Source organism: Rissa tridactyla, chromosome 2 (assembly GCF_028500815.1).
Source record: "Rissa tridactyla isolate bRisTri1 chromosome 2, bRisTri1.patW.cur.20221130, whole genome shotgun sequence".
NCBI classification, from domain to species: domain Eukaryota; kingdom Metazoa; phylum Chordata; class Aves; order Charadriiformes; family Laridae; genus Rissa; species Rissa tridactyla.
In genome coordinates this window covers 83,053,846-83,078,321 of record NC_071467.1, presented here as the reverse complement: position 1 = coordinate 83,078,321, position 24,476 = coordinate 83,053,846, and the positions used below count along the sequence as shown (strand labels likewise).

At 36.1% G+C, this 24,476-nt stretch overlaps 1 protein-coding gene across 2 annotated transcripts in view; it reads left to right on the top strand.

Annotated features, from left to right (window-relative positions):
- CDH18 (cadherin 18) overlaps positions 1–24,476 on the top strand; it is a 177,452-nt gene that overhangs the window by 137,680 nt on the left and 15,296 nt on the right. For both annotated transcript variants that reach the window (XM_054191265.1, XM_054191264.1), the window contains exons 7-9: positions 4,174–4,310; positions 17,157–17,278; positions 23,747–23,864. In XM_054191265.1, the coding sequence (XP_054047240.1) occupies positions 4,174–4,310; positions 17,157–17,278; positions 23,747–23,864 (377 nt within the window). The remainder of the gene's footprint in view (positions 1–4,173; positions 4,311–17,156; positions 17,279–23,746; positions 23,865–24,476) is intronic.

The window sequence follows — 24,476 nt, the reverse complement described above, 5'->3', positions numbered from 1 at the left end:
GAAAAAGCATTGAAAAGCAGCTCAGTGGAGGTGCAGGGAAGGACAGGAGGGGAAGGGTACAACTATCTTCGTTGCCACTATTGTCTAGCTGAAAGTAAATCTTTTACTGGAAATAAATTCAGACGCCAAAGTGAAGCATCCTTGCCTCTGGAGTATGCTATATTTATGGATGTAACTGGACTCAATGTGTAGATAAATCAGTGGCTAATATTCATAAAAGCCTAAAATGCTAAGCACTTAATAAATACAATGAAAGTTGTTCTAAATGTCCTCTTACGTGTGACAAAAATGAGTGGCTCTACCAAGGGAGTTTCTTGTACAAAATATTCTTATAGCACTTGGGAGCAGTGCTTTAGACTAGCAGTCCTAGTTCTTCTACTGTGCGGGAATATCCTCTATAACTTGTTTTACTGAGACATTCATGAAGGGAACCACAGCAGTGCAAATGTCTGCTTTGGATACGATGCACTAAGCAATTTTAAGGAAGAATCTGGAGTTATGGAGGAGAACTGGACATTACAATAATGGTAAAGAATTAAGAAAGGGCCACTCATTTATTCATGGTCAAGAAAAATTCTGTCAAGTTGTCAATGTTTCAATATGTCTGTAATCGTATGCAAAAGTCAGCATACAAAGGAGAAGTGCTACTGTGGAAAAATTAAAAACATTTTTCATTATTCTAGTATCACTGGAAGTAAAAATGTTAGTACGATAAGTTACCTCAGGATCACTTTCTTTCCATTAATGACGCTGAAAATACGATTGAAATTATTCATCCAATGCTGAGTTATTTAAACTAAGAGCTTTGGTCTCAGTTAAACTGAGCTTCTACGGAATACATTTAAATAACTGATTTAGAAAAAGGTGTTCATATTTTTAAAAATAAGACCATCTTTCACTACATGTCTGTGAAAATTAAATGTTAGGTAGTCACAATTCATAACAATCAAACTTCAGTTTTTCTACACAAGCTTCATATTTGGGACAGATATTTGTTGGTTTTGGTTCTTTACTTTGCTCAGAGGTAAGGACACACACAAAAGCAGCTGAGTATTTTTACTGATTTAAGTTTTGTTCTCATTTAAGCCCAATTTGAAATACTGTTTTTAAGCTACTGTCTACAAATTCTAAATAGACCTATTTTTATGGTTCTGTGGTCAGCACAAAACTGACTCACAGAGTAGTCACTGTGCCCGATGTTGGTAATAAGTAAACAATGTCCACAGTAATAAATGTTTGCAAGGACAAGACTCTTGTATCATAAATTGTTTTGGATTTGCAGTACAAATACCATACAAACAGGTCAGTGAAGCATATTTTATTTTATTTTAGCAAATAGTTCTTGTCATTATCATGAGACCACTAGAGTCAAGAAAAACAAGTAGTAGGAGAGAAGGAATTCAATTTGATCATCGCATGCCTAATTGTAAGCTCTACCAGGAAAGAGTCCTGCTAAAGTCTCCAAGAAAACTGAGGGACAATTATACTTCCTGTGCTTCCTCTGTCTGCATTCCAATTCATTCTGTAAAAGATGTTTGTGTATATGCGCACTGTCCATCTTCCCCAACACAATCAAACGTTCATTATTTCTGCCTTAATGGATAGTCAAGATGCTCCAACTACTTTTCACAGCTAATGTTTCCTACACTGCCGAGTATAAGATATAAGGCAAGGGGTATTTCTCCACCTGAAACATCTATCTTCTGTACAAAGTTAAAATCTCAGCACTACTCTGTGGCAAGCATGGCAGCTTTATGAACTTTTAGAGGTTGATACCACTCTTTTCCAAAGTCTTTGTAATTAGTAAAAGGTAAGACTTGCCATGCGCATAGGAGATATAACTTCTTCACTGATATTGCACAATCTTTCAAAACATTTCCATGACAAATAACACTTGGAGAACCTGAAAATCTGTGCTTCATGGAAGACTGAGACCTGCAGAGACACGGGAAAAATCAATTGTTCTGAAATTGAAAAGCAAATCCTGATTCCCAAACAGAGAGATGTGGGTAGCCTGGGCCAATATTGCCACATAAAATAATGTCAACAGAACAGTTGTGTTTGTTTGTTTTGTAATGAGTCCTTAGAGGATTCCAATATTCCCTGAAAGGAACATAAATTTTCTTGGAAAGCTGTAACATTCAGCGTGTCATGATCAGTGACTGATGAATGTTGGTCAAGAGTTTGCTTTTAATTTATCTCCTGAGTTTACTGAGCACTGAGAAGTGTACCAACTTTTGGAGTGTCTCTGCAATGCTTACTGTGATTCAGCAACTAGAAATTCAGCAATTTATATATCTTTTTAGTTCTTTTTCTGGCAACATCACTTGTCTTGATTTTTTTTCATCCAGTTGGGCACACACTGATTAAATAATGTCCTCTGAAAAAAAATATTTCCTGACTTAAATTCTTAAAAAAATTGTAGGGAACAGGAAAATAATTTTTAAGAATTTAAGTTTCTAGTCTGTTACCTGTTTGAAGCAACTTCAGCTGCCATCTTGCACATCCAAAGTGTCTTTATTGAGCACTTCTGGACTATTTTATAATGAGATATTCTCAGGTGTTGGTAGTTAATGAACCGTACATAGGTTCTGACTGTAGGTCAGATGGGAGACAGAAAGTTAATTCCTTATTCCAGAGAAGCAGAAAATGGCTGGGAACTGAGGTCTGCTGTCTCTCCAACAGCTTCCACAGTCATATGGGAGCTGCTTCACTCTTCACAATGTCGAAAGGAAAGATGGAGAGAAGGCAAGAAGGAAAGATTTTCTAGCCTGGTTTTGATTGCTTTGATTTCCAGTGCTTGACCTGCAGTTCTTTAACTGCGGATAATACTGGAAGCATGAAGCATGGAAGAGTGCCACAAGTGAAAATAGCCCATTGTAAGGCAGGTGTAAAATAACCTCTTTCAGGTGGGAGAGCTGGGTTCGGGTTCTCTCCAATAAGGAAGATTTAACCTAAGCCATCAATTTCTGGCTGACTTTTCCATTGAGTATCCTATCCTTTGATCAGTTAAGGTGACTCACTCAAATTACTGCCTTCTCCTCTAATGCTTTCTTTCCTTTGCTTTTTCACATGTCATATCTTACTTTAATATATCATTCAATGAAATGTTTGCTTGTTTGTTTTTCCTTTCCACAAATAGTCTAAATAAGTACATTTTGAGAGAAATAAAACTGAAGTTATTTTTAATTTTTTTGAGCTTGGCAGCCTTCATGTGCAACACTTTTTATTAGCTGGCAATTACACTTTTGGTGATGTACACGTATGAGCAATTGGCTCGGACAAATAAATCATTTTGACCTATATATGGCTTCCATACTTCAAAAACTTCACAGAAGGAAGTCAGGGCTGACGAATTATCAGGAAAAACAATTATGATATATAAAAGACTCAGAAGCTTTTTCCTTATTTTTTTCATTAAGTCTGAAGTTAGTGAAGAAGGCTTGATAGGGGTCTGTAATTGCTTCATTTGTTAAAAGCTGTTGTAAATTATTCCAGCTTTGAGAAAAAATGTCTCGTCAATCTCTTCTTTTGCGTTCCCTCCTCCTGCTTCTATCACCCACTACAAGGTTTTTACTTTCCCTGCTAGGCAAAGCGCCCAGAAGCCGAGGGAGTTAAGCAGGGCTGCTTAGTTCTGCTCGTAGGCTAGTGTCAATTGCAGCTCTGGGGATCAGCTGTTTCTGCTACTAGTCCCTGTAATGGTTATGTTCAAAACAGCTTATGTCATCATGTCATCAACTTCATGGCAGAGAGACATGCTTCAAAACAGGTACTGGGACTGAGCACACTGGTTTGCACTCACAAGCAAATAAGCAGAAGAATAATATCTTAATATAATTTTTTTTCTGTCTTTCTATTTTTTTATTTTTTTAGTTAAAATATATGCGTATCTTAGCCTTGACAGGACTGTATACTGCTGTTTAAAATATCACCTGTTAAAAATTTATCTCTTTGTGACTCACAGTGTTATATATCAAAGGAAATGTAACATTATGAAAGAAATAAGATATGGTGGTACTTTGGGTGTCTCCATAATATAGAATTGTTCTTAGGGTGTTTTTAAAAATGTCTATGATTTCAAAAGCTTGAAAGTAATATTCTTATGTAGCTTTCTGTTACTTTGGATGATACATACTATAATGAGTATATATTTATTGTTTTATTTCTTCATAGATATTTCATTGATCATAACACAGAAGAAGATAGGTATTTCACCATTGATGCTAGTACTGGGACCATTAAGACTGCCAAGATCTTTGACAGAGAGGAGACACCTTGGTACAACATCACAGTGGCTGCTTCTGAGATAGGTAAATAATATATTTGGCACATAGTATTAAAAAAAAAACAAAACAGAAAGGAAAATAATAATTTTCAGATTTTATGAAACACTATTTTGAGATGTTATATTGTTTTTAACATCATGGGGTTTTTAGCCAGTTTGGATAAACGAGAATTTTCTCTGTGTGTGTAAACTCCCTAATTCCACAGAACAATTAAACAAAATCCTACATGCCTATGTGAGTCCACCAAAGTAAATTTACCATGGTTTTCTGTAAGTGATACATGGCTGCCAGTTTACCCAGGAACAGTTCCAAGCATTCAGTGTCCTAAAATCAACAGCTTGTCCCATTTGTTTTTCGTATTTCTTAGAAGATAACACTATATAGTACTGTCTGAGAAATTCATCCTTCTTTCTTGTATCTGCTGGTAACCTGTTTTAATGAATTGCAAGTTAAATATGCCAATATAAATTGATATGACAGGTGCCTATTAGTTGCTGATTGTCAGGGTATACCTCTGTCCTTTTAATAGGCAAATTGCCAAATTAAGATACCATAGATACTTCCCTGTGCATTTGAAAGGCCTCAAAGTCTGATGAATTTCCATTGCCTCAGATAATCATAGAATCTTAGAACAGTTTGGGTTGGAAGGGACCTTTAAAGGTCCCAACAATACTGGTCCCAATATGGCACCATGAGGGACACCACTTGTCACCACTGTCCATTTGGACATTGAGCCGTTGACTACTACCCTCTGGATGTGACCGTCCAACCAATTCCTCATCCACCGAACATTCCACTCATCAAATGCACATCTCTCCAATTTAGAGAGAAGGATGCTGTGGGGGACTGTGTCAAAGAACTTAGAGGAGTCCAGATAGATGACGCCTGTACTCTTCCCTTGTCCACTGACGCAGTCACTTGCAACAGTAAGCCTTGCAACAGTCAAGAAATATCTGACTGTGTAGTCCCAGACAAATATTTTTACATAAGGCAGGGACATTTCAGTTAACCTTTTTATTACAGGGTCTTTATTTTGGCACAATCAAAGCTTTAATGTTAAAAAACTTAACAAACCAAAGGAAAAAAAAATAAAATCCCAAGCTGGATCAATAGATGCAGTCCTGCTAAGTACTCTTTGTGATACTGTCTTTCAGTGGCAGTGATTTCAATCAAAACTATGAACTGCTTTTATGTATATTCCTGTATATTTTTCTTTTTTTTTTTTTTTTTTTGTGTGTGTGTATGTATTCCATCATTGCCAGATGACACAATACAGATTTTACCTTTAAGAGTTGCCACTGACATCGTTGAGCCCTCTTTGCTTTCATCTGTTTCATCTCTGGGATAAAATGGAATCTGTTCTGCTGCTACATCACTAGCACATGCTACAGAATTATATGGCACGTACATATTTTGAAAGGATAACAAATTGTTTTTTATCACTGTACCTGCTTTTACAACTAAATTCACATTTGTAACTAAGTAAATTTCTTTTTTAAATAGCAAAATCTAGAGGTTTATGGTAAGCCCTTTAAAAAAAGGTAACCATTAACACTTCAGTGTGCTTGACAGTGTCTTCATATATGTTTTATTTCAGTGCAGCATGAAAAGAAATATAATTTAAGCATAATCATAAGCAGGTGGATAGTAAGTGTTAATTTGTATTAAGGTTTAAAAGCCGCATTGGGGCATACTGAAAAAAGCAGTAGTCACTAGTCTTTTTGGGAAGACATCCAAATGTAATTATTTTGCAGAAATAAATCTCAATAGCATTAAACTTAAATGTGGCTTTCTACACATTATTTATTTCACATAGTCAAATGAATGGTAGTACACGTACCATGCTGAGAGAATGGTGTGGAGGATGGAGAAGGATTATGTTTATAACTAAAAGAGAATCGAATGAATAATGAGGTTGAAATGCCTTTTTTATTTTTAAGACAGCCTGCTTAGAATTCTCCATTGCAGGTGCAACTTGTTACAGGAAAACAAAGATTTTTTTTTTTTTTTTTTTTGCCTACCTTGCATTGCCTTTCTTAATGTTAAAGTTGGGGTTGGGAAGATAAGTAAATCTATAATGCCAGTTTGAAAAACAATTCGGTTATGAAAAAAAGAAGAGACAGCAGTGAAGAAGAGACGGAGAAGATGAGACAGGCAGCTTAAATGACAGGCAGCCGTTCCTTGTGTCCACTTCTTTGGCCATTTTCTTACTTACAGTAATTTGAGAATTACAACACTGCTGCACTCTTCCAAACCCATTGTGAAATCAGTAGTTGGATCTACAATGGAAGATGGAGCATATGTCGTGTATACAGCATCAAGGCGAAAACTCTTATGTTAAGTGCTATCTACTCCATATCACAGCCTTCTCTGTCATTCACTTTCAGGTCCCTGCACAAGGAACTGCCGAACTAAGACTAAAGCGGAAAAATAGGTGGAAGGCTATGAACAAAACATTATTTAGCTGTGAGAGTGGCAGTTTTCAAGTTTATCTGACCTGGTAGAAGGCATTTGTAGCTTTTGACATTTACTTAGCCAGGATCATAGCAGAATCTGCAAGGCCCAGAAAGATTGTACTACTTCAACCATAGGAGGTGTTCCGCTGAAATAATGTTATGGTTATAGTTAGTTTCTTGAAGCGTTTTCCTCTCCTGACTTTACGCTACACTTCATTGACAGAATTCAGTTTCTACTGGTCATCCTTTTGGCAGCTATTTGTAGGTGTGCTTATTTGATGCAAAAGAAATTTAGAATCGACATAATATTTCTACCCTCGAATGGATGATATCCTCAGGCTTCAGCCTTATTGTTTCTGAACCTTTCATAAGACATTTACTTTCAGTTTTGGCCTCGGTATACACTGATATACAATGATATACACTCTGCACTGATCAAATCTCCCCCCTGAAATCAGTGGGAGTTCTACCACTTTCCACTGTGGGAGTAATATTGATGTAACAGTCAGCGTTCTTTTCTGTTTGTGTGGATACTTCCTAAAGCACACCAGAGTTCATTGCCATGAGGATGGATGGGGCAATCCTTTTTTTCTTTAACATGCGTTGTTCTTTAATAGCAGCATACAGTGAGGAAGAGTGGGATTTTTGCGTCCAGGGCACACCACTGAAGTTGTTGCTTCGATTATTTCAGTACTAGTACTTCCTGAAAACTCTGTGTGGTATTAGAGAATAAGGTGATAAAATAATACTATATTTTATATTGAAGCTTCTACAGACTATGTTTGGGATAGGGGGACGTACTACTTATTGATGGTAATAGGATTTTAAAATACTGTTTCACATAGAATTATTCACATTTCATCAGCTTGTTTGATATATTTGAAACAATTTATAAAAGAGTATTTGAAAGAGGAATGAGATACAATTTGCTTAGGTCTATTAAAGGCTTTTACCAAGTCCTTGATAAGAGTAATGGAAATAGGAAAATACAGACCAAGTTTTATAAATTTATAGTTAAAACTTAAAGTTTTATAACAGATGAAAGACTGTGTTAGAGGAAAGAAATACAGTTACAGTCAATGGTTGTTCCTTTGGGAGTGGAAAAAGTTAAGTCTGAGCTATTTTAAAGACTGGTGTAGGATCTGTCAATTTGAATTCTTTGTAATGATAGCACACAATGATAAGAAGTGATTCAGATTCACAAATAAACTCCCTAGCTGCTAAAAATTAAGGAAGATTGAGGGAAACTCATGTAAGAACAAGACACGCTGAAGTATGGGCTAGATAAACGAATGGTGAAGTGGACTGGAAGTTGTCTTATATGGCAGGCTTAAAGGGTTGTGATCAGCAGCCCAAAGTGCAGCTGGAGGCCAATGACTACTGGAGTATACCTGGAAGCTGATACCAGATGCAATACTGTTTAATCTCTTCTTTAATGACCTGGTTGACAGGACAGAGTGCACTCTCAGCCAGTTTGCAAATGACACAAAACTGGAGTAATGGCTGATACACCAGAGGTCCTTGCTGCCATCCAGATGGATCTTGACAGGATGGAGAAATGGGAGAACAGGAACCTTGTGAAGTTCAATAATAGGAAATGTAGAGTCCAGCACCTGGAGAGGAATCATCCTATGAACACATTCAGGGCCAACTGGCTGGAGAGCAGCTTTTCAAAAAAAAGGATGTGGAGATTCTGGTGGATGCAAGCTGCACATAAGCCAGAAATGTGCCCTTGTGGCAAAGAAGGCCAACTGCATCCTGTACTGCATGAGGAAGGGTGTTGCCAGCAGGTGGAGGGAGGTGCTCCTTCCCCTCCACACATCACTGTTGAGGCCACATGTAGAATGCTGGGTCCAGATCTGGGCTCCTCAGTACAAAAGAGACATGGAGCAACTGGAATAAGACCAGTGAAGGGCCACGAATTCATTAAGAACTGGAGTATCTGTCATATGAGGAGAGGCTGAAAGAGCGGGGACTGTTCAGCCTGGAGATGAGAAGACTCAGAAGGAGCTTATCAGTGTGTTTAAATACCTGATAGGGGGAGTAAAGAAGATGAGTAAAGATGAACAAAGATGAGGAAAGACTTATCTGAGTGGTATCTAGCGAAATGACAAGAGGCAATACAGAAAATTCCATTTAAACGTAAGAAGATAAATGTTTTTACTGTGGAATTGGTCAGAAATTGGGGCAGGTCACCTAGAGAGGTTGTGGAGTCTCCATTCTTGGAGGTATTAAAAACCCAACTGGACATGGACCAGAGCGATGTACAATAGTAGATCCAGCTTTGAACAGGGCAGTTGGACTTGCTGATCTATGTAGATGCCTTCCAACCTCAACTATTCTGTGATTTTGTGGTACTGTTCCCATGTGTGTTGAATGTGGAGAAGAAAAAGGAGGACTATTTCTGACAAATAGTGTTGTATTCTCAAAGAAAATAGGTGGTTGTAAAAATAATTGTGGGTGATTCAATTAAGGTTTCTCTCTACCATATAGTAGTTCTGATAACAAAAGCGAAAGCAACAATAACAGCAAAACGCCAAATCACAGCCCCTGCAAGAGAAAGGTGTTACTAAAATATAAACGGATGGACTTCTGCGTGTTCCAAAGCCAATTTCAGTTACAGAAATAAACAGGTACTTCTAAGTTTTCAAAGCAGTGCTGCAAATAGGACAACTAATAGTATCTTTGAAGTCTTTGTGTTCAATAAGGAATAAAAGCTGCAGGAAGAAATAAACACTGATGATTGAAGGAATCAGAGAATGTCTTGATTTGAGAATCAAAGTGAGGATTATAGCTTTCACTAGAAATTTCTACTTAGAGACATAGCAAGGAAGACTGTGTCAGGAAACTCCTTTTAGATATTAATCCTAACAACTGAACTGAGTGTGTCCAATATCTGCTCAACAGACACCAGTTTCTAGATATGGCTTACAGGGATTCATAAAGTACTGGACTTTTAGATGGATAATATGAGTATCTGTGGTTGTAATAAGAAACACAACTTTTTGAAAGCAAGATAAGTTCTTATATTTCAGGGCAGATCTAAAAGTTTATATTTCAGAGGTTTAGAAGATAATTTCTATTGGGAGTTTTTCATATATTTCTCTTATGCAGCTGGTAAGTTTACCAGTGTGTAAAATAGATTTCCGGATTTACTAGATCACCCATCTTTCTGGGATGAGTTTGCAGTGTTCCTGAGTGTCTCCAAAATTCTCTGCAACAGCTAAGAATGGAAAAGCAGATTTCACACTATTTACCTAAAGGACTAATTCGAATGCAATGAATGCACAAACTGATCTTTGAAGGGTTAATAAAGAGTTCCTAACATGTAAAGGTGTGGAGAGGCTATGGAGAACAGGAGAACTGAAATAATAGGGTACCTGCCAGGCTCTGTCAGATCCCCCAGACTTACAGAAATGCTAGCCAGTGATGGTAAAAAATGACCAGATGAAAGGATACTGCACACCCAGAGCTTTGATACCACAGTGTATTACAAATCAAAACACTTAAGAGACATCATTATGCAATTGATTTTATGGACAAAACAAGGATCTCCAAGGCTATCAGACACAATCAGATATTGGGGGGAAAAAACACAAATCCAAAGATATTTGTCTTTGTTTATATGTCTTCTCCATTTTATTCTCCACGCATGTCCCTCATAGTAGCTTCAGGGAATAAGACAACAAAGTGTTGAGTTAAAGCAATACCTCATTGACAAAATTCAGTCATTACAAAACCTGCACAAAGAAACAACTTTCAGAGATATTTTCATAGAGGGCAAATAAACCCTGTTCAGAAATAAAATACGCGAAAAGACAGGACAGCTCACAAGAATAAGAGTTTGGAACAGTTAGCTTGCAAGAATTAGGATAAAAACACTCAAGTGCATGTTCTAATGATAACATAAGCAGTTTTTTCATCAATAAATTTTGGTAGAAACAGAAACAATAACAGAAAGATATAGTTATCCAGTTCAGAGGAAAACAGGATGCACGGAGAGAAATAATAATTAACAGCAGTTACATATAAGACCCCTTGAGATTTTGAATAAATATGGAACACCCTATAATTACATTAAATAAACATATAAAGTATATAATTAGACTGAGGTGCAGTTATATCTTTTCTTTAGATGCACAGGGATATTGCCACCTCATGTTGCCATCAGTGAACAGCAAGATATGAGAAGAATTTGCCAGTTCTTTTTCATTTTTTATGGTTGCATTGTAGCATAAAAGACATTCTTAAGATTTTGGTAAGAGATTAAATTACTTCTAATAGCACTACATGAGATTGTCATATGGAGAATGAGAACTGAAGATAGAGTGGAGATGTAAAGTAAACAGAATAAACCTGTTAATGCAGGCACACTGCTTTATTATACAAAAAGTAAAAAGAGAAGACAAAAATACACAATTCATTTCTGTTTATTTTGAAACAGATGAAAACAACATATGCATTGCCTGAAGGAAATAAGTCTATGGAGTAAAATCTTCCTGACATACAGCATTGAAAGAATTAGAAAAGAACAAGAATGGATGAAATTTTATTTTCTCATTTTAAACTTTTTTTTTCCCATAATCAAGAATAACTTTAACGCCTTGTGTCAAATAATACATTTTTAGAAAAAGGAACCCTTTTCAAGATCTAAACGAAAGTAATCTAAATCAGAACAAAGTGCTGTTACAGTTTTATAACATCCTAACCCTCCGTATCTGGTGGACAGCAGGATGATTGTTTAATACCAATGAGTTTGTTGCTAGCTTTGTGTCTTAGTTTTTCCTTGAAGTGAATTTTTTCTTACACTAAATATAAAAATTCCTCATAGTGATTTTCCAGCTATAATTTTTTTCTTCAAAAGTCATAGGTTTTTTTAACAATACAGATTACACATAAATAATGAAATTAAGTCCTTTTTTTTTAACACCCATACAGGGAATTTTTGTCTTAGGTATTGTTTTGCTACATTTATGATTATCTCTATAGATACATTGCAGAACCAGAAATAAAAGTGTTACCTTAAGCCCTGCCCACAGCAGGAAAAAAATCACATTCATTCTTCATCTTTGACCTCACTTGCATTCTGCCTGCTAGCTCAGTTTCAGAGTTTTGGTATTGGTAACAATTACTTTGTTTTTCCAAGAAATAGAATCTGCCACAAAATTATTTCCTTAAATGTGGACCAGATTAAAGTAGATTTTAAAAACTGCAAGGTCTGAGTTTTAAGACTCTTTTGCTCGTGGGTTAGTGACAAACTGGATACCTGATATATTTTAATGGTGAGAGATAGTCACAATATTGATACCCTGTCCAAACTTTCCAATGATACAGAGTTTATTTTCAGCCTTGGCAAGTTGGCTACTAATGGACCATAAGATCACATTGAACTGATTTGTAGCAGAATCTGACATTCTTTTAAATATATTTATCAATGCAATAAGGGAAGCCTACACAAAGCTGTTAAAAAAACCCCCCAGTTGTCGAAAGGCAGCTAGGTCTCCATCCTACTCAAGTAGTGATGGTTCCAATTCCAAGTTTGATGCTTATATCCATATTTATCTTGGTTTGGTCTTTGGCTTCTAGGCACAATGGATTTTCTTCTCCTCTGTGTCTTTGGGGAAAGGTACGATGAGGATATTCCTACGTTGTCATCTGGTTATGGTGTAGGGTATGGCTTTTCCTGGCTACCAAGGTGGGTCCCCAAAGAAGAGACAGTCTTTGGGATCACAAGACATTTCCCTGTTCAGGGCTTTGTCAATAAGTACGAGAATCTCAAAATAGACATTTCTGGACACAGAACCCCTGTATTTTGTGGTGCCTTGATTTGCTTAGGAGAAGAGCACCAGTGTTGTCTATGAGTTGCAGAATTTTGCATGCATTAAGGCAGAGAGTGTTGCCAGCTTTAGAGCGCTAAATGTTTTGTCTACTGCAGTGCTATTATTACCACTATTGCTCCTTTTGCTACTACTGCTACCACTACTAACATGATCCAAGGGAAGTGATCAGTGCCTTCAGGTTTGTGTTCATCAGTGAAAAGTCAAATTTTGCTACAACATAAAACCCCACATTTTCTAGTCAACTTCAGGTAACAATATTTAAAAATACCCACTATGTTAAAAAAGCAGAATAGGAAAATATACTTATTACTAGATTCTGCAGAATTTTCTCCTTGCCAGAAAATTTAGTTTGTCACGTATACACTATCCTGAATTAAACACAGTATTTTCTGAATATTACCACTCTTATTTACATACTAGACATTCTTTCATCATTTTAGTTCTGTTTCTGTAGTATATTTTATTCTTCCTTGATCTATGTTTAGTCTTCTAATGTGTCAAAACTAATCATTATTAGAGAAGTGTGATGAGTATTTTCTACTTCTCTTTAAAAACGTACCAGAATAGATAGTTAGTTGAACTTCCTAAGTATTAGCTTGCCTTGTAACGTCTTGAAAAAGTGTCAAAATGAGAAAAAAAAAGGTTACTGATTGGGATCAGTATTTAATATTGATGATGCAAAAGCATAGACATTCAATCTAATCCTAAGATAGGAGAAGATTTTTATTCAAGATCATGAAAACATTAATTTTTTTTTCTAAATCCTTCACCCTTTCAAAGTAGTTCAGGCTGTCTCTGGGTTAAATTATTCACTAAGCTTTCATAATAATAACTGTTTGACTATACCAGTCTAACTTAAAAAAATAACAAAACAAAACCAAAAAAAACCCAAAAAACTTGCAAGCAAAAAGCAAACAAGCAAAAAAAAAAAACCCACAAAAGACTGTTGATGGCAGGACTGTTATTCTGAATGTCATTCAGGTAGAATTTATTTGCATAAAGCCCATGGGAATTTTGTTAATATGAAAAGGAAGTCTCAGACAGCCGTAGCTGTATTAAAAAGAAGCTTTCTTCTTAAATAGAGATTTTAAGGTTTGCCCACAGAAATTCCTGGAAAAAAATATTCACAACTCCAGACTGATTGCTGATAGGGACTTCTGGCAGTTTGCAGAGGACGTGCTGGTGGAGGGGCTGATACTGGATGAAATTGATTCACTTTACAGACATTTAGCATTCTGGCAGAAGAACTACTTATTCTGGGAAAAGTCTCAATCATAAGAAAACAAGTCCCTAATGTAGGTGAATCAGAGCAACGTTTCTGTTTCAGTTATCCCTTAAAACAGTGAGCATTCAGTTTGAAAAATCAAGTCTTGAGACATAATGCTAATAGGACACAGAATGGATATGTCTGTTTTATAATGCACAGGCCTGAAAACTGCTGCAAGAAATCTGTGTAATTAACAAAAATGTACTACTAAAAGGACTGGTTATTAGAGTGATTTGGAGGTTGCAGGTGAGTTGTACACCTGAAAAAGATTGGCGTTTATATTTATTTTATAATTAAACATCAAAAACAAACCTTAAAAAAAGAAGTTTGTAACATCCCTCTTAATTCATTCTCATTCTCTTCCCCCATTATAAACTGTGCTATCATCTTGCATGCACGTCTATGTAGTACAAACAGTCTGACAAAACTCCAAGACTGTTTTGGTAAGTTGTGTACGTATTTTCCTTATTAGCATTTTGTAGTGTGTGGGCTGTCAGTATGGAAACTTGCCTGCAAATTTCAATGATCCCATGAGGTAAATGCTTCCAGAAAGATACCAATAATACCTTGTGCTTTAAGAACTCTTTTGAACTGGTAAGCTATTTGTCAATTCTTTGTACTGCAAAGTAGCTGCAGAACAAATAAAGGTAAACTCTGAATCTCCGCGAAATCTCTGTGAAAATAATGCAAATTTACCAGACTAGAGTAAGACCACACTGAGTTGTAGTGACAGGCATACAAAAGGACACATTCAAGACGGGGCAAAGAGATCTGACAGACTGTGCTGGAACAAAAGTATTTCCCATTTTTTGCCACACATTAAAAAGTTTGATTTTCCTTCCCAGTAACTATTCCAAACATGCCAGACCTACAGAAGAGTTCTCTGTCTCTGGTACCCACTGCCCTGTGCTCTCCCAGCTTTTTTCTCCCTTCCTCTTAGACGTATTATGCCCCCTTATAGCTTTGAAGATGGCCCTGCTTTGAGCTAGGAACTGGACCAGTGATCTCCAGAAGTCTCTTTCGACTAAGATTTTTCAGTGATCCTGTGATTGTCTGATAATCACAACTTTTTTTGCCTTCTGGCAAAAGCTTTTTCGGGATTTCTCTGGTATTACAATCTTCAATTCCTTCACTATAGTTTATGAATCCACTCCTAAATGGATTTACTCGTCCTTAACCATTTACTGTGATCCCTGCCATCCATCTCTTTTCTATGCTTTGCTGTGGTCTCTCTCTGTCTGCTTCGTGTCTTTCCTTTACACCACTTTCTAGTTCACATACTTCACAAACTGTGTCCAAGAGCCTCCTGTACAAAGCCTCAATACCAAATCTCCTTTGAGGTGTAGATCATCTGTAAATCATCTGTTGCTAGATATTGTGTTCTGTAATTGTAATTACAAGATTTTTGTAGTTGGATTGTCTGATGACATTGACAAAGCAAGTTACCAGAAGAGTTTGTAAGCTATATTTCAAGGAGCAATAACAAACATTCAATCTCTACTGCTTGTGCTGTTCTGCACAATCTCATGACTGACCTTCTTCCTTCTAGGGAAGGACCACACATCTTTTTGTGTTAATATTCATGCTTCAAAGGGTCTCCTGGAGAGAAGGTTGCTTCCTTCAATAATAAGAGTAGAAGTAGGTTAATGGTTCCTTTCTCCCAACTGCTTAGTGAACAGCCAAGTATCATTCTTCCTCATCTTCACTTCATATATTCCTAGGATTTTAACACTCCTAAAAGTTTTCCCCTAAAAGTGTTTTCTAGATAGCAAAGGAAAGCCTCAGTCTTGCACAAACACAATTGAGATATCCCACTTTCGTCCCTTAGTTCACCTGCTATAATGATATTCACAGTTTTGGGGTAAAACTGAAAATAGCAGCAGTCAAGGAAAATTTGAGCAAGAAAATGGAATTTGTAAGTCTATAATTGTGTTCTTATAACTTCTACTGTTAAAGTTAATTAGTAATAGAGGTTCCTACATTATCTAACTTGTCTTCCTTTTCTGTTGACTTTTTTGATCTCCTTTCTATTCCCATTTTATAGGGATTATCAAAAAGTTCTAAAAGTTAATTAAAATCATCAGGTGAACATAGACATATTAGTTAAAAAGAGGATGTGAAAAATCTGAAGAGAACTTCTAAACCCCAGGCTCTTTGACTAGCATCCCAAGTGAAAAGAAAGAAGGATAAATCTCTCACTTTGTCAGAAGAAACTTCAACATTCTCAAATATTCTTTCATTGTGAGACTACATTACTGGTAGCTTTGAATACAAATATGTGTCCAATCAATGTTTTTCAGGATTCTGAGCAGAGGCCATTAAAGCCATGACAAGTCTAAGGCATTTCACAAACGACCCTTTTTGACAGAAACATGATGTGGATTAATTAAGATCAAAATAACAAAGATGAATGAGGTTTAGACTATTAATTTTTTTTTTTTTTCCTTCTCATGATCACACACAGGGACAAGCACTTTTACAATGTTAGTCTGCAAGACCCTATTCTTCCATCTTGTTGCGTTTGAAAGATTGACTTTGCTGTCTTCTACTGATATTCTCATTCAATTAGTGAAAGTAAAATGAAGTTTGTCATCTAAAGGATTGATATTTACACATACTTCAGAAGACGTATTTTAGCTAATTATAAAAAGTTTTAATATATAATTCTTTCAATAAAATAAAATTTTCTTAGCACTTAGTAGTAAGAACAAGAGAATTATGGACTAATATTCCCCCCTGCCCCCCATTTTATCATGGAAAGCATATTTTCACTGAAAACATTCTATTTATTGAGCTTTTTGAGGTTGAACTCTTTTTTTGAGGGTGAAGTCTCACACAAGTACAGATCATAGCCTAAGACACTGCTATTTAAACAGTGTTTTCTTACTGGTATGTCACTGGTAAAGCAAGATTCATTAACTAATCCATGTAATAGCATAATAATTTATGAGGAAGCTGAACTCAAGTTTGAAAAAGGCTTATGTGTGCCTATGCATTCATATTTTCTTATTAGTTTGATATTTTATTTCCTAAACTCTTTAAGGGACTGACAAAAAGAAAACGTTTTAATATTTTTCATATTAGATTTTATTCAATACTGTGATGACACTTTCACATTCATTACAAAGCAACTGATCATTTCTTAGAAACACAGCAAACAATATCTTCTAGAATCTTGCTACCTAAATTTCTGCAGTGGTATCTAGGTCTCATCCAGTTATTGTGTTGAGAAACCATGTTTAAATTGAGGATGTCATGGAATACTGAATATTTCAAAAGGCTTAACACTCTCTTGTGTATTTTGCAGACAATCCTGGGCTAGTGAGCCACGTTCCAGTTGGTGTTAGAATCCTGGATGTCAATGACAACCCTCCAGAGCTTGCCAGAGATTATGATGTAGTCGTATGCGAGAACGCAAAGCCTGGTCAGGTAACTCACAGTTACTTTTCTCCCAATGAGAAAGAAGAACGACTTTATTTGTTAATGCCACATATGTAAGAAGTTTGATTCGGGGAACATGTCATCATTTCATTTTCATTTTTCACATTGGATTCAAATTTTTAACTGTATTAGGCTGAAGGGAAAAGATTCGGGAATTTGTTCAATATATCTTTCTTGTTGCTGCAAAAAAATACCCTAGCTACCTTCAGTCAAGACCAGCAAAACTTTAGTCTTGTCAGATAAGTGAGGAAATTTGACAAGTCACTATCCTGAACAAAATGGATGAAGCAGATTTAACATCTCTCATCCAAGTGCCACATGGTAGTAAGGTTTAAATACAGCTCGGTGAAATGACTGGTTAACTTGGCTGCCATCCTTACTTTTTGCTTGTTGATTGGCCTTGTCTGTTCAGGGTTGTTATGGAAAAGACATCAAACAGGTTTTTAACACCTATGAGCATGGGGAGGGTCAGAACTGAGACCAGAATCACATTCCAGATGCTGCTCCTGTGATTGACACACTTCATTGCAGTCCATGGTTTGACAATTTTACCAAGTGCCTTTGCTTTTTTGCATACATTGAACCTTGACCCAGCACTCTATGCTGGTTTTGCATCAATACACAGATTGTAAGTTGCAACTGCGAGGTCATATCTTTCCTGAGGAATATATTACTAGTAATAACAGTTTTCTCCTCAAATCTTTAAAAGCAGTCTACATAAATGTGTAGTGGCATCTTTCTGTTTTTAACAGTGAGACTATAAAAATGCTGTACTTTGTCAGACTATAAGCTGACGAAAGTTATTGTGACTCTAACAGTGGCCAAAAGCTGACACATAAAGAGCAGTATAAGAACACGGCAAGCGTATGATACTTACCCCTAGTACTTCCCTGGTCTCAGATCATTTGCAAATCATCATCTGATCCAAGGAAATGGGGTTTCTGTGTTTTTAATAACCCTCTGATAACCATCTCATATGAATCTGTCTAGCTTTTTCTATGGCAAACGTAAACTCTTGATAACTACTACCTCGTGGAGCAGGGAGTTTTGCAGTTTAATTGCACGTTTCAGGAAGACCTACCACCTCCTTTTTTTTGTTTGCTGGGTTTTTTTGTTTGTTTTGTTTTGTTTTGTTTTTTAATCTTCCCATGCTGTCTTCAATCAATATTTACTAGTTCTTCTGTTGTGAGAGAGCAAGAGAGCAGTTGATCCCTATTTATTATCTTTGTGCCATTCATAAATCCCTAGCACATTGCCCCTCAGCTGTCCCTTGTCCAGACTGAAGAGTTCTACTTAACTTGGACAGGCCATGATAAAGCCCTTCTAGACTTTTGGTCATTCATCTTGTCCTCTTCTAAACTTTCTTCAATTCCTCTCCATTCACCTTGAGATGAGGAATCAAGATTCAAAGTGCAGGTATGCAGTGGTTTATAATTCTTATCATAGTTTGTGCTTCATAGTATATGATGATCTCTGCTTTGTTCTCTATTCCTTTTCTAGCAATTTCTAACAGTGACTTTGCTTTTTAAGCACTAGTAAGCATTGAATGCAAAAAATTGCCTGCCATATAACACCAATATCATTAAAACTAATGGCCAGCTCAGAGATCATCATCATTTATGTGAAGTTAAGACTTTATGACTCTGCACAATGAATTTCCTCTGTCTTTGTATTGCCTGGCTACTGAATATTGGAAGATCTTTAGTGTCAGCCCTTTCTCTTTTCTTTCTTGAACAACTCTGTAATCATAAGTAGATTTGGTGGGCTGATTAGTTGTACTCTTTATAAGATGATTATTATTATTATTGCACCGACCAACAAGTGCCCCAGCACAAATCTTTGTGGAACAGGAAATCTCTGTGACTTCCTTGTGGAGTAGACAATTTACAGAAAAGACCCTATTTCCTTTCTTTTGAGCAATTATTTGTGCAAGGACCTTCCTTCTTATCTCATGACTGCGTAGTTTTCTTCAGTGTTCTTATTAAGACACCTCACTCAAAGCCTTTGAAAATATAAGAAGGTCTATCAACTGAATATCTCTTATTAACATGGTTATTAAAGTAAAAATAATGTTCTGAAAATCTCAAATAAACCCAAATATAGAATTAGACCTTGTAAAAGACATTTAAAAAAAATAAATAAAATCTCTCAAACATTAATTGCAGTTGCTTTCAACATATTCTGATATTTTTAAAATTATATAATTTAACAATTATTGTTAAATAATTTTATAATTAATGATAAGCCAAAGCATGTAGTCAAGCTACCTCAGAAATGCCCTGTTTGCCAGGGGTAGTGTTGGTGTTGAGGAGATAATGTTTCTTGTTATCCAAATGTTTCTTATTATCCACTACTCTCCAATAGTAGCTTTGCAAATGGAAATTTATGAGATGTTTAAAGGATAAAATAAGTTTTACTATAACAGCATTTGCTCCTGATTTAGGTCAGCATTGTATTTCTTTCTGAGCTACTGTTGCAAGTGTGAACGGCTCCTGACCTCTGTAGCGTTGCAGTTCAACACCAAGATTAATGCTACCATGAAGGACTCTACAAGCAGTAGTTTAATGTGAAAGGCTGGATCCGCATGCATTTGTATTCTTAAGCTAACAGGACTCCATTATGCACATGACGTGCACTAATTTTTATTTGCATTGCACAACAAGGCTTCAGAAAAGATTGCGATACCATTGCGGTGTACAAAAACCAAACCAAAACACAAAAGTACACCGCTCTTACCCAGAACATCTTACTGTCTAGTTAGATGAAAGAAAAGACAGTGTTCAACAAATATTAAGGAGGGACAAATAAACAAGGATTACAGAACAAGACAAGTGTTCCATATGCTAAAAAGCATGCCCAGCTGAATGGTTTGGAATCACCGTAAAGGCAGTAATTACTCTGAGTTACCCATCACTTTGTGAGAATGATTCATAAGTTTTATCACTAAAGAACAAATTCCGACAGGTACTGCTGGGCACTTCTGCTTGACTAGTGCTTTGAGGTTGGGCTCCAGCCCTGTACACATCTGTTTTGAATTTATTATGTGTGGGATAAACTAACCAATAGTTTGTCTTTGGAAGACTTTTTGTGTTTGCTTTATTTTCAGAAGAGGCTTCTATGCAGAGGTATCACATTATCATTTAATTGCACAGCCGTTGTCTCCTGCTTCTTTTTTCCTCCACAGCTCAATTTATTTACTTTTTTTTTTTAAATAAAAAAAAAAAGAAGAAAGCCAATAAAACTTAAGGGTGCTTAAATGAACCCTCCTAAGAGATCTCAAACAGAAAATGCTTGTGAGAAGATGACCATTTCCACACTGAAGTGACAGCTTTACTACCTTAGCATTTGCCTTGTTGAGAAGTTAAACTAAGTATCTCTAACAGCTTCCAGGTGAAGTCTGGTAGATATAATATATTAAAGTAGATAAAACAGCTGTGATTTGATCTTAGATGGTGTCCAGACTTGGAGAACTCTGATTTCTAGAAATATACTGATTTTGTGAATGATTGTAAAATTTAGCCGATATAGAAAAATGAAATTTTGCAATCTTCCACAAAGTGAACTTACAAATGAAATTTTCCTTTGCTTCAAATGCAACTCGTTTTATTATTTTTAAGACAATGGGAGCAAATAGTGGTATAATAAAAAAAAAGTAATAATCAGATGCTTTGTTCTAGAAAGTGAAGGAGTGAAGCACTGACAGTTTTCTAAAAGCTTCAAAGTTCAGTGTTTGCCTTGGCAGAGTATGAACCTGTGAAAATATTTGACTAGATCTGCTAGTCATATTCGCTATAGCTCTCCAAAGATAACATTTTTTCTGGGTGCTTTTCAGAGGAATAATAAAAAAAAGTTGTGAGAGTAGTGAAATGGCATTTCCCTGACACTATCCCTGTAAATTACCATTCATGTGCGCACGTGCGCGCACACACACACTCACACACGCAAAGAACTTTTTCAGAATCAGGGTGTATAAATATTGTGCTGCCATCATGAGCTACCACAGCCTGGATGCTGTTATTTCTAATAGGCAATGGAAATCAATGTTGGCTGGGAAGGATGCTTATAGCCTCTGCTGTAAGTTTGTCATGTGCATATTTACTTGTTTATTGATTCAGTTCTGAAAAGGATCTGAATAGAATTTAGCACCTGCTCTCTATCCTCTTCAATTAGTTCGTTGTTCTTGAAATTCTTTCTTTTTTCATCAACTCTTACCTTTAAAAAAAATTAATAACCCTTCAGTTTCATCGCTTCAGTGCTCTCAAGTGAGCTTTACAGCATCTGAGGTTCTGTGTCTACATTTTTATTTTAATCAGATTTGGTAAGGTGTATGTTTATGTCTGTTAATTAGTTGGCCTATTAATTAGAAAAAGGTTAAGAGTACATTTGGGTGTCAAGAGGACTCATGCTTTTGTTCCTTACCTCTGAATTAATGTCTTAGAAATCTTTTCCTTAGAAAGCAAGAGCCTTTTCTGAAAGAATGTGAACTTTCTGTTTAAAAACAGTTCTGTCAAAAATATTTTGACCTGTCCTGTTACACATACATTTCTTATTTTCCACATAGAAAAGTGTGATTTTTATGTCTTCTGGTGCTATACTTTTTACATACGCTGGTGAATTCAGGGGATACTTGAATTTCCATGTGTGAAATCAGGGAACACGGACAGTATATTTTGTTGAGTTTCAAAATTAGTCTTAAAAAAGTCTTGTGTCACCAAGGTCTTGATCAAAGGTATTTTTGTTGCAAAATGGCATGCTCTTGAAGAAAGATTCTGTAAAATGTCACTGAACCTTTTATGTAAGAGAGGGCAGCAGGACAAAAGTTCATCTACTAGGCTGTCACAGAAAAGCTGAAGGTGCATGGCAAAACAAATTATATTTCTCTGATAAACACCACTGAGGATTTATAAAGAATATTTAATAAATTAATTTATAAGGTCTTTTCAGAATTGTTTACAAGTAGTTTTGCAGGTATTTAACAGTCTTTTCAGTATTTGAGTAATAACAGAAACTGATTCTCTTGAAAATATTCTTCCATCAACTTTTATTTGGTCTTGCTTTGCCTCATAGCAATCCAAAGTTATTAACTAGGTATACCTATCAAAGATAATCTTATATTTCTGTTTTTACATGCTAGGTGTCTCAATAACAGATATGCCACCTTTGCAAAATTCAGTAGAGAACAATTAGCTTTTGCCAAACTTTTTCACCATTTTTGCCATGACTTTGGTAAACTGCGTGATTATAGACATTTCAGATTTATCTTATTCTGCTACAGTTCAGCAAAAAAAGTATTATGATAAACTTTTAAAATATTTTCAGCATTTATCATCAGTATTGTTAATTGTCTCAGGTATGCATAGACAATGTAATATACTATATTGTATATAGTCAACAGAATGCGCATTGTACTCTATTGGCTTTAAAATGTATTTGTTCTGCTTCTCTTATGTGAATGGAAGTAAAGAACTGTGTGCTGTCTTTTAGTTTTAAAACAGACCAAACCACTTTAGCCCACACGGTTTAGGCTTCAGGTTCAGTCCAGACAGACTACAGCTGAACACTGAACAGAAAAATTCTCATGAAAAGAGCATTTTCCCTCCCCCTTTTACGTTTCCCTCAGGATGTCTATCAGCTCTGTGCAGCAGCCTGTGTGGGCTTCACTGCCTATACACAAGAACAACTTTTATTAACTTCTACTGTAGCATTTGATCTTCCAGGCCTAGCATGAAAATGATAGCAGAGGTAGAAATATTGCTTGGTCACACATTCCAAAAGCTTAGCTCAGTTTTAGTTGAAAGTAGATTGTAAAAACCACCAGGGCTTTCGAAGGCAAAGATCCTACCTTTCAAATATACCTCTCCCATACATGGTTGCTACATCTAATACTGTTCCTTTTGGGCAAGCCAAACTAAAACGAGGAGCGGCTGCTGTTCTTCGCGTTCTATTCTCCAGCAATTTAAAACTGATTATTAACAGGAATTGTAACTAGAGAGCTGGTATTATATACCTGCCATTTTGGTTAAGCAGTTATTTTTCCTAACCAATACTGAAGTGCATGCAGTTATTGGGAGGGCAAGTAGATGATAAACCATCTGCATAAACCATCCTTGTGCAGCCTGATTTCTGGCTCCGTAAAAACAGATATTTAGGTGAAACTGTAATTCTGAGTCACCAAGATGCCATGCAGACCATGAAAATCTCTGTGCCAGGTCCTGACCACATCAGAATGTCAGAAAGTATAGATGCTTTTGATGCTTTTACCTGGCTCTTAAGTATGGTTCCTAAAATATTTCATGCTAGAGAAATCGAGTTAATGTCCCAGTCATATCATCAGTTGAATTTAGCAGCAGTGGGGTAGAAAATTAAAATAAGCTACGTTTGAGTATCCTGCTGAGGTCAGGTACTATTTGGGTCAAGTTCAAATTTCAACACATTCACTGTTTATTTTTATTTCAGGTAATTCAGACTATCGCTGCAACTGACAAAGATAACTCTGCAAATGGGGCAAGATTCCATTTTTCCCTTGATGAAGGGCTTTCTTTGAATCCCAACTTTACTCTAAGGGACAATGAAGGTAAATCAGACACAAATCTCAAAGAAATGGGTCTCTGTTTTGTCTAGGATTGAACAGAACAATTTCCATGCGTTTCTTGACAGAAGGGGAAATCTGTAATCTGTCATCACTAAACTAGCTGATATCAAGGACATAGCGTATACAACATATTGCAAACTGTGAATAATCAGATGTTGCATTTTATTTTTATATTCCATTTTATTTTAACATTTATACTTCATGCATTCAGGAATGTTTTTAAAAAGTGGATTAATGAAGAAAATGTTGGCAATTTGGTCTATTTCTAGGTGAATAGCACTGGGTGGGTACTGTCAAGGTTATTGCCAGTTATTGCTTAAAGGTGAAAATAATTTTAGGAGCGTAAAAAATTGAATTCGTGCTTACTTTTATGGACGTGATAACAAGAACAGGTCTTTCAGTGCTTCCTGGATGATAGTCTATTGCTTCATGCCCTTCCTAACAAAGTGCACCTAAAAAGTACAATCAGAAATTCATAGCAGGTATGCCCAGAAGGAAAAGTGCCTTCACAGTCACCCAACCAAGTGTTTCTGAACATTTCTTGAATCAAAGAACCACCCAGCCTTTCCAAAAAAAACCCAAATCAGCCTTAGT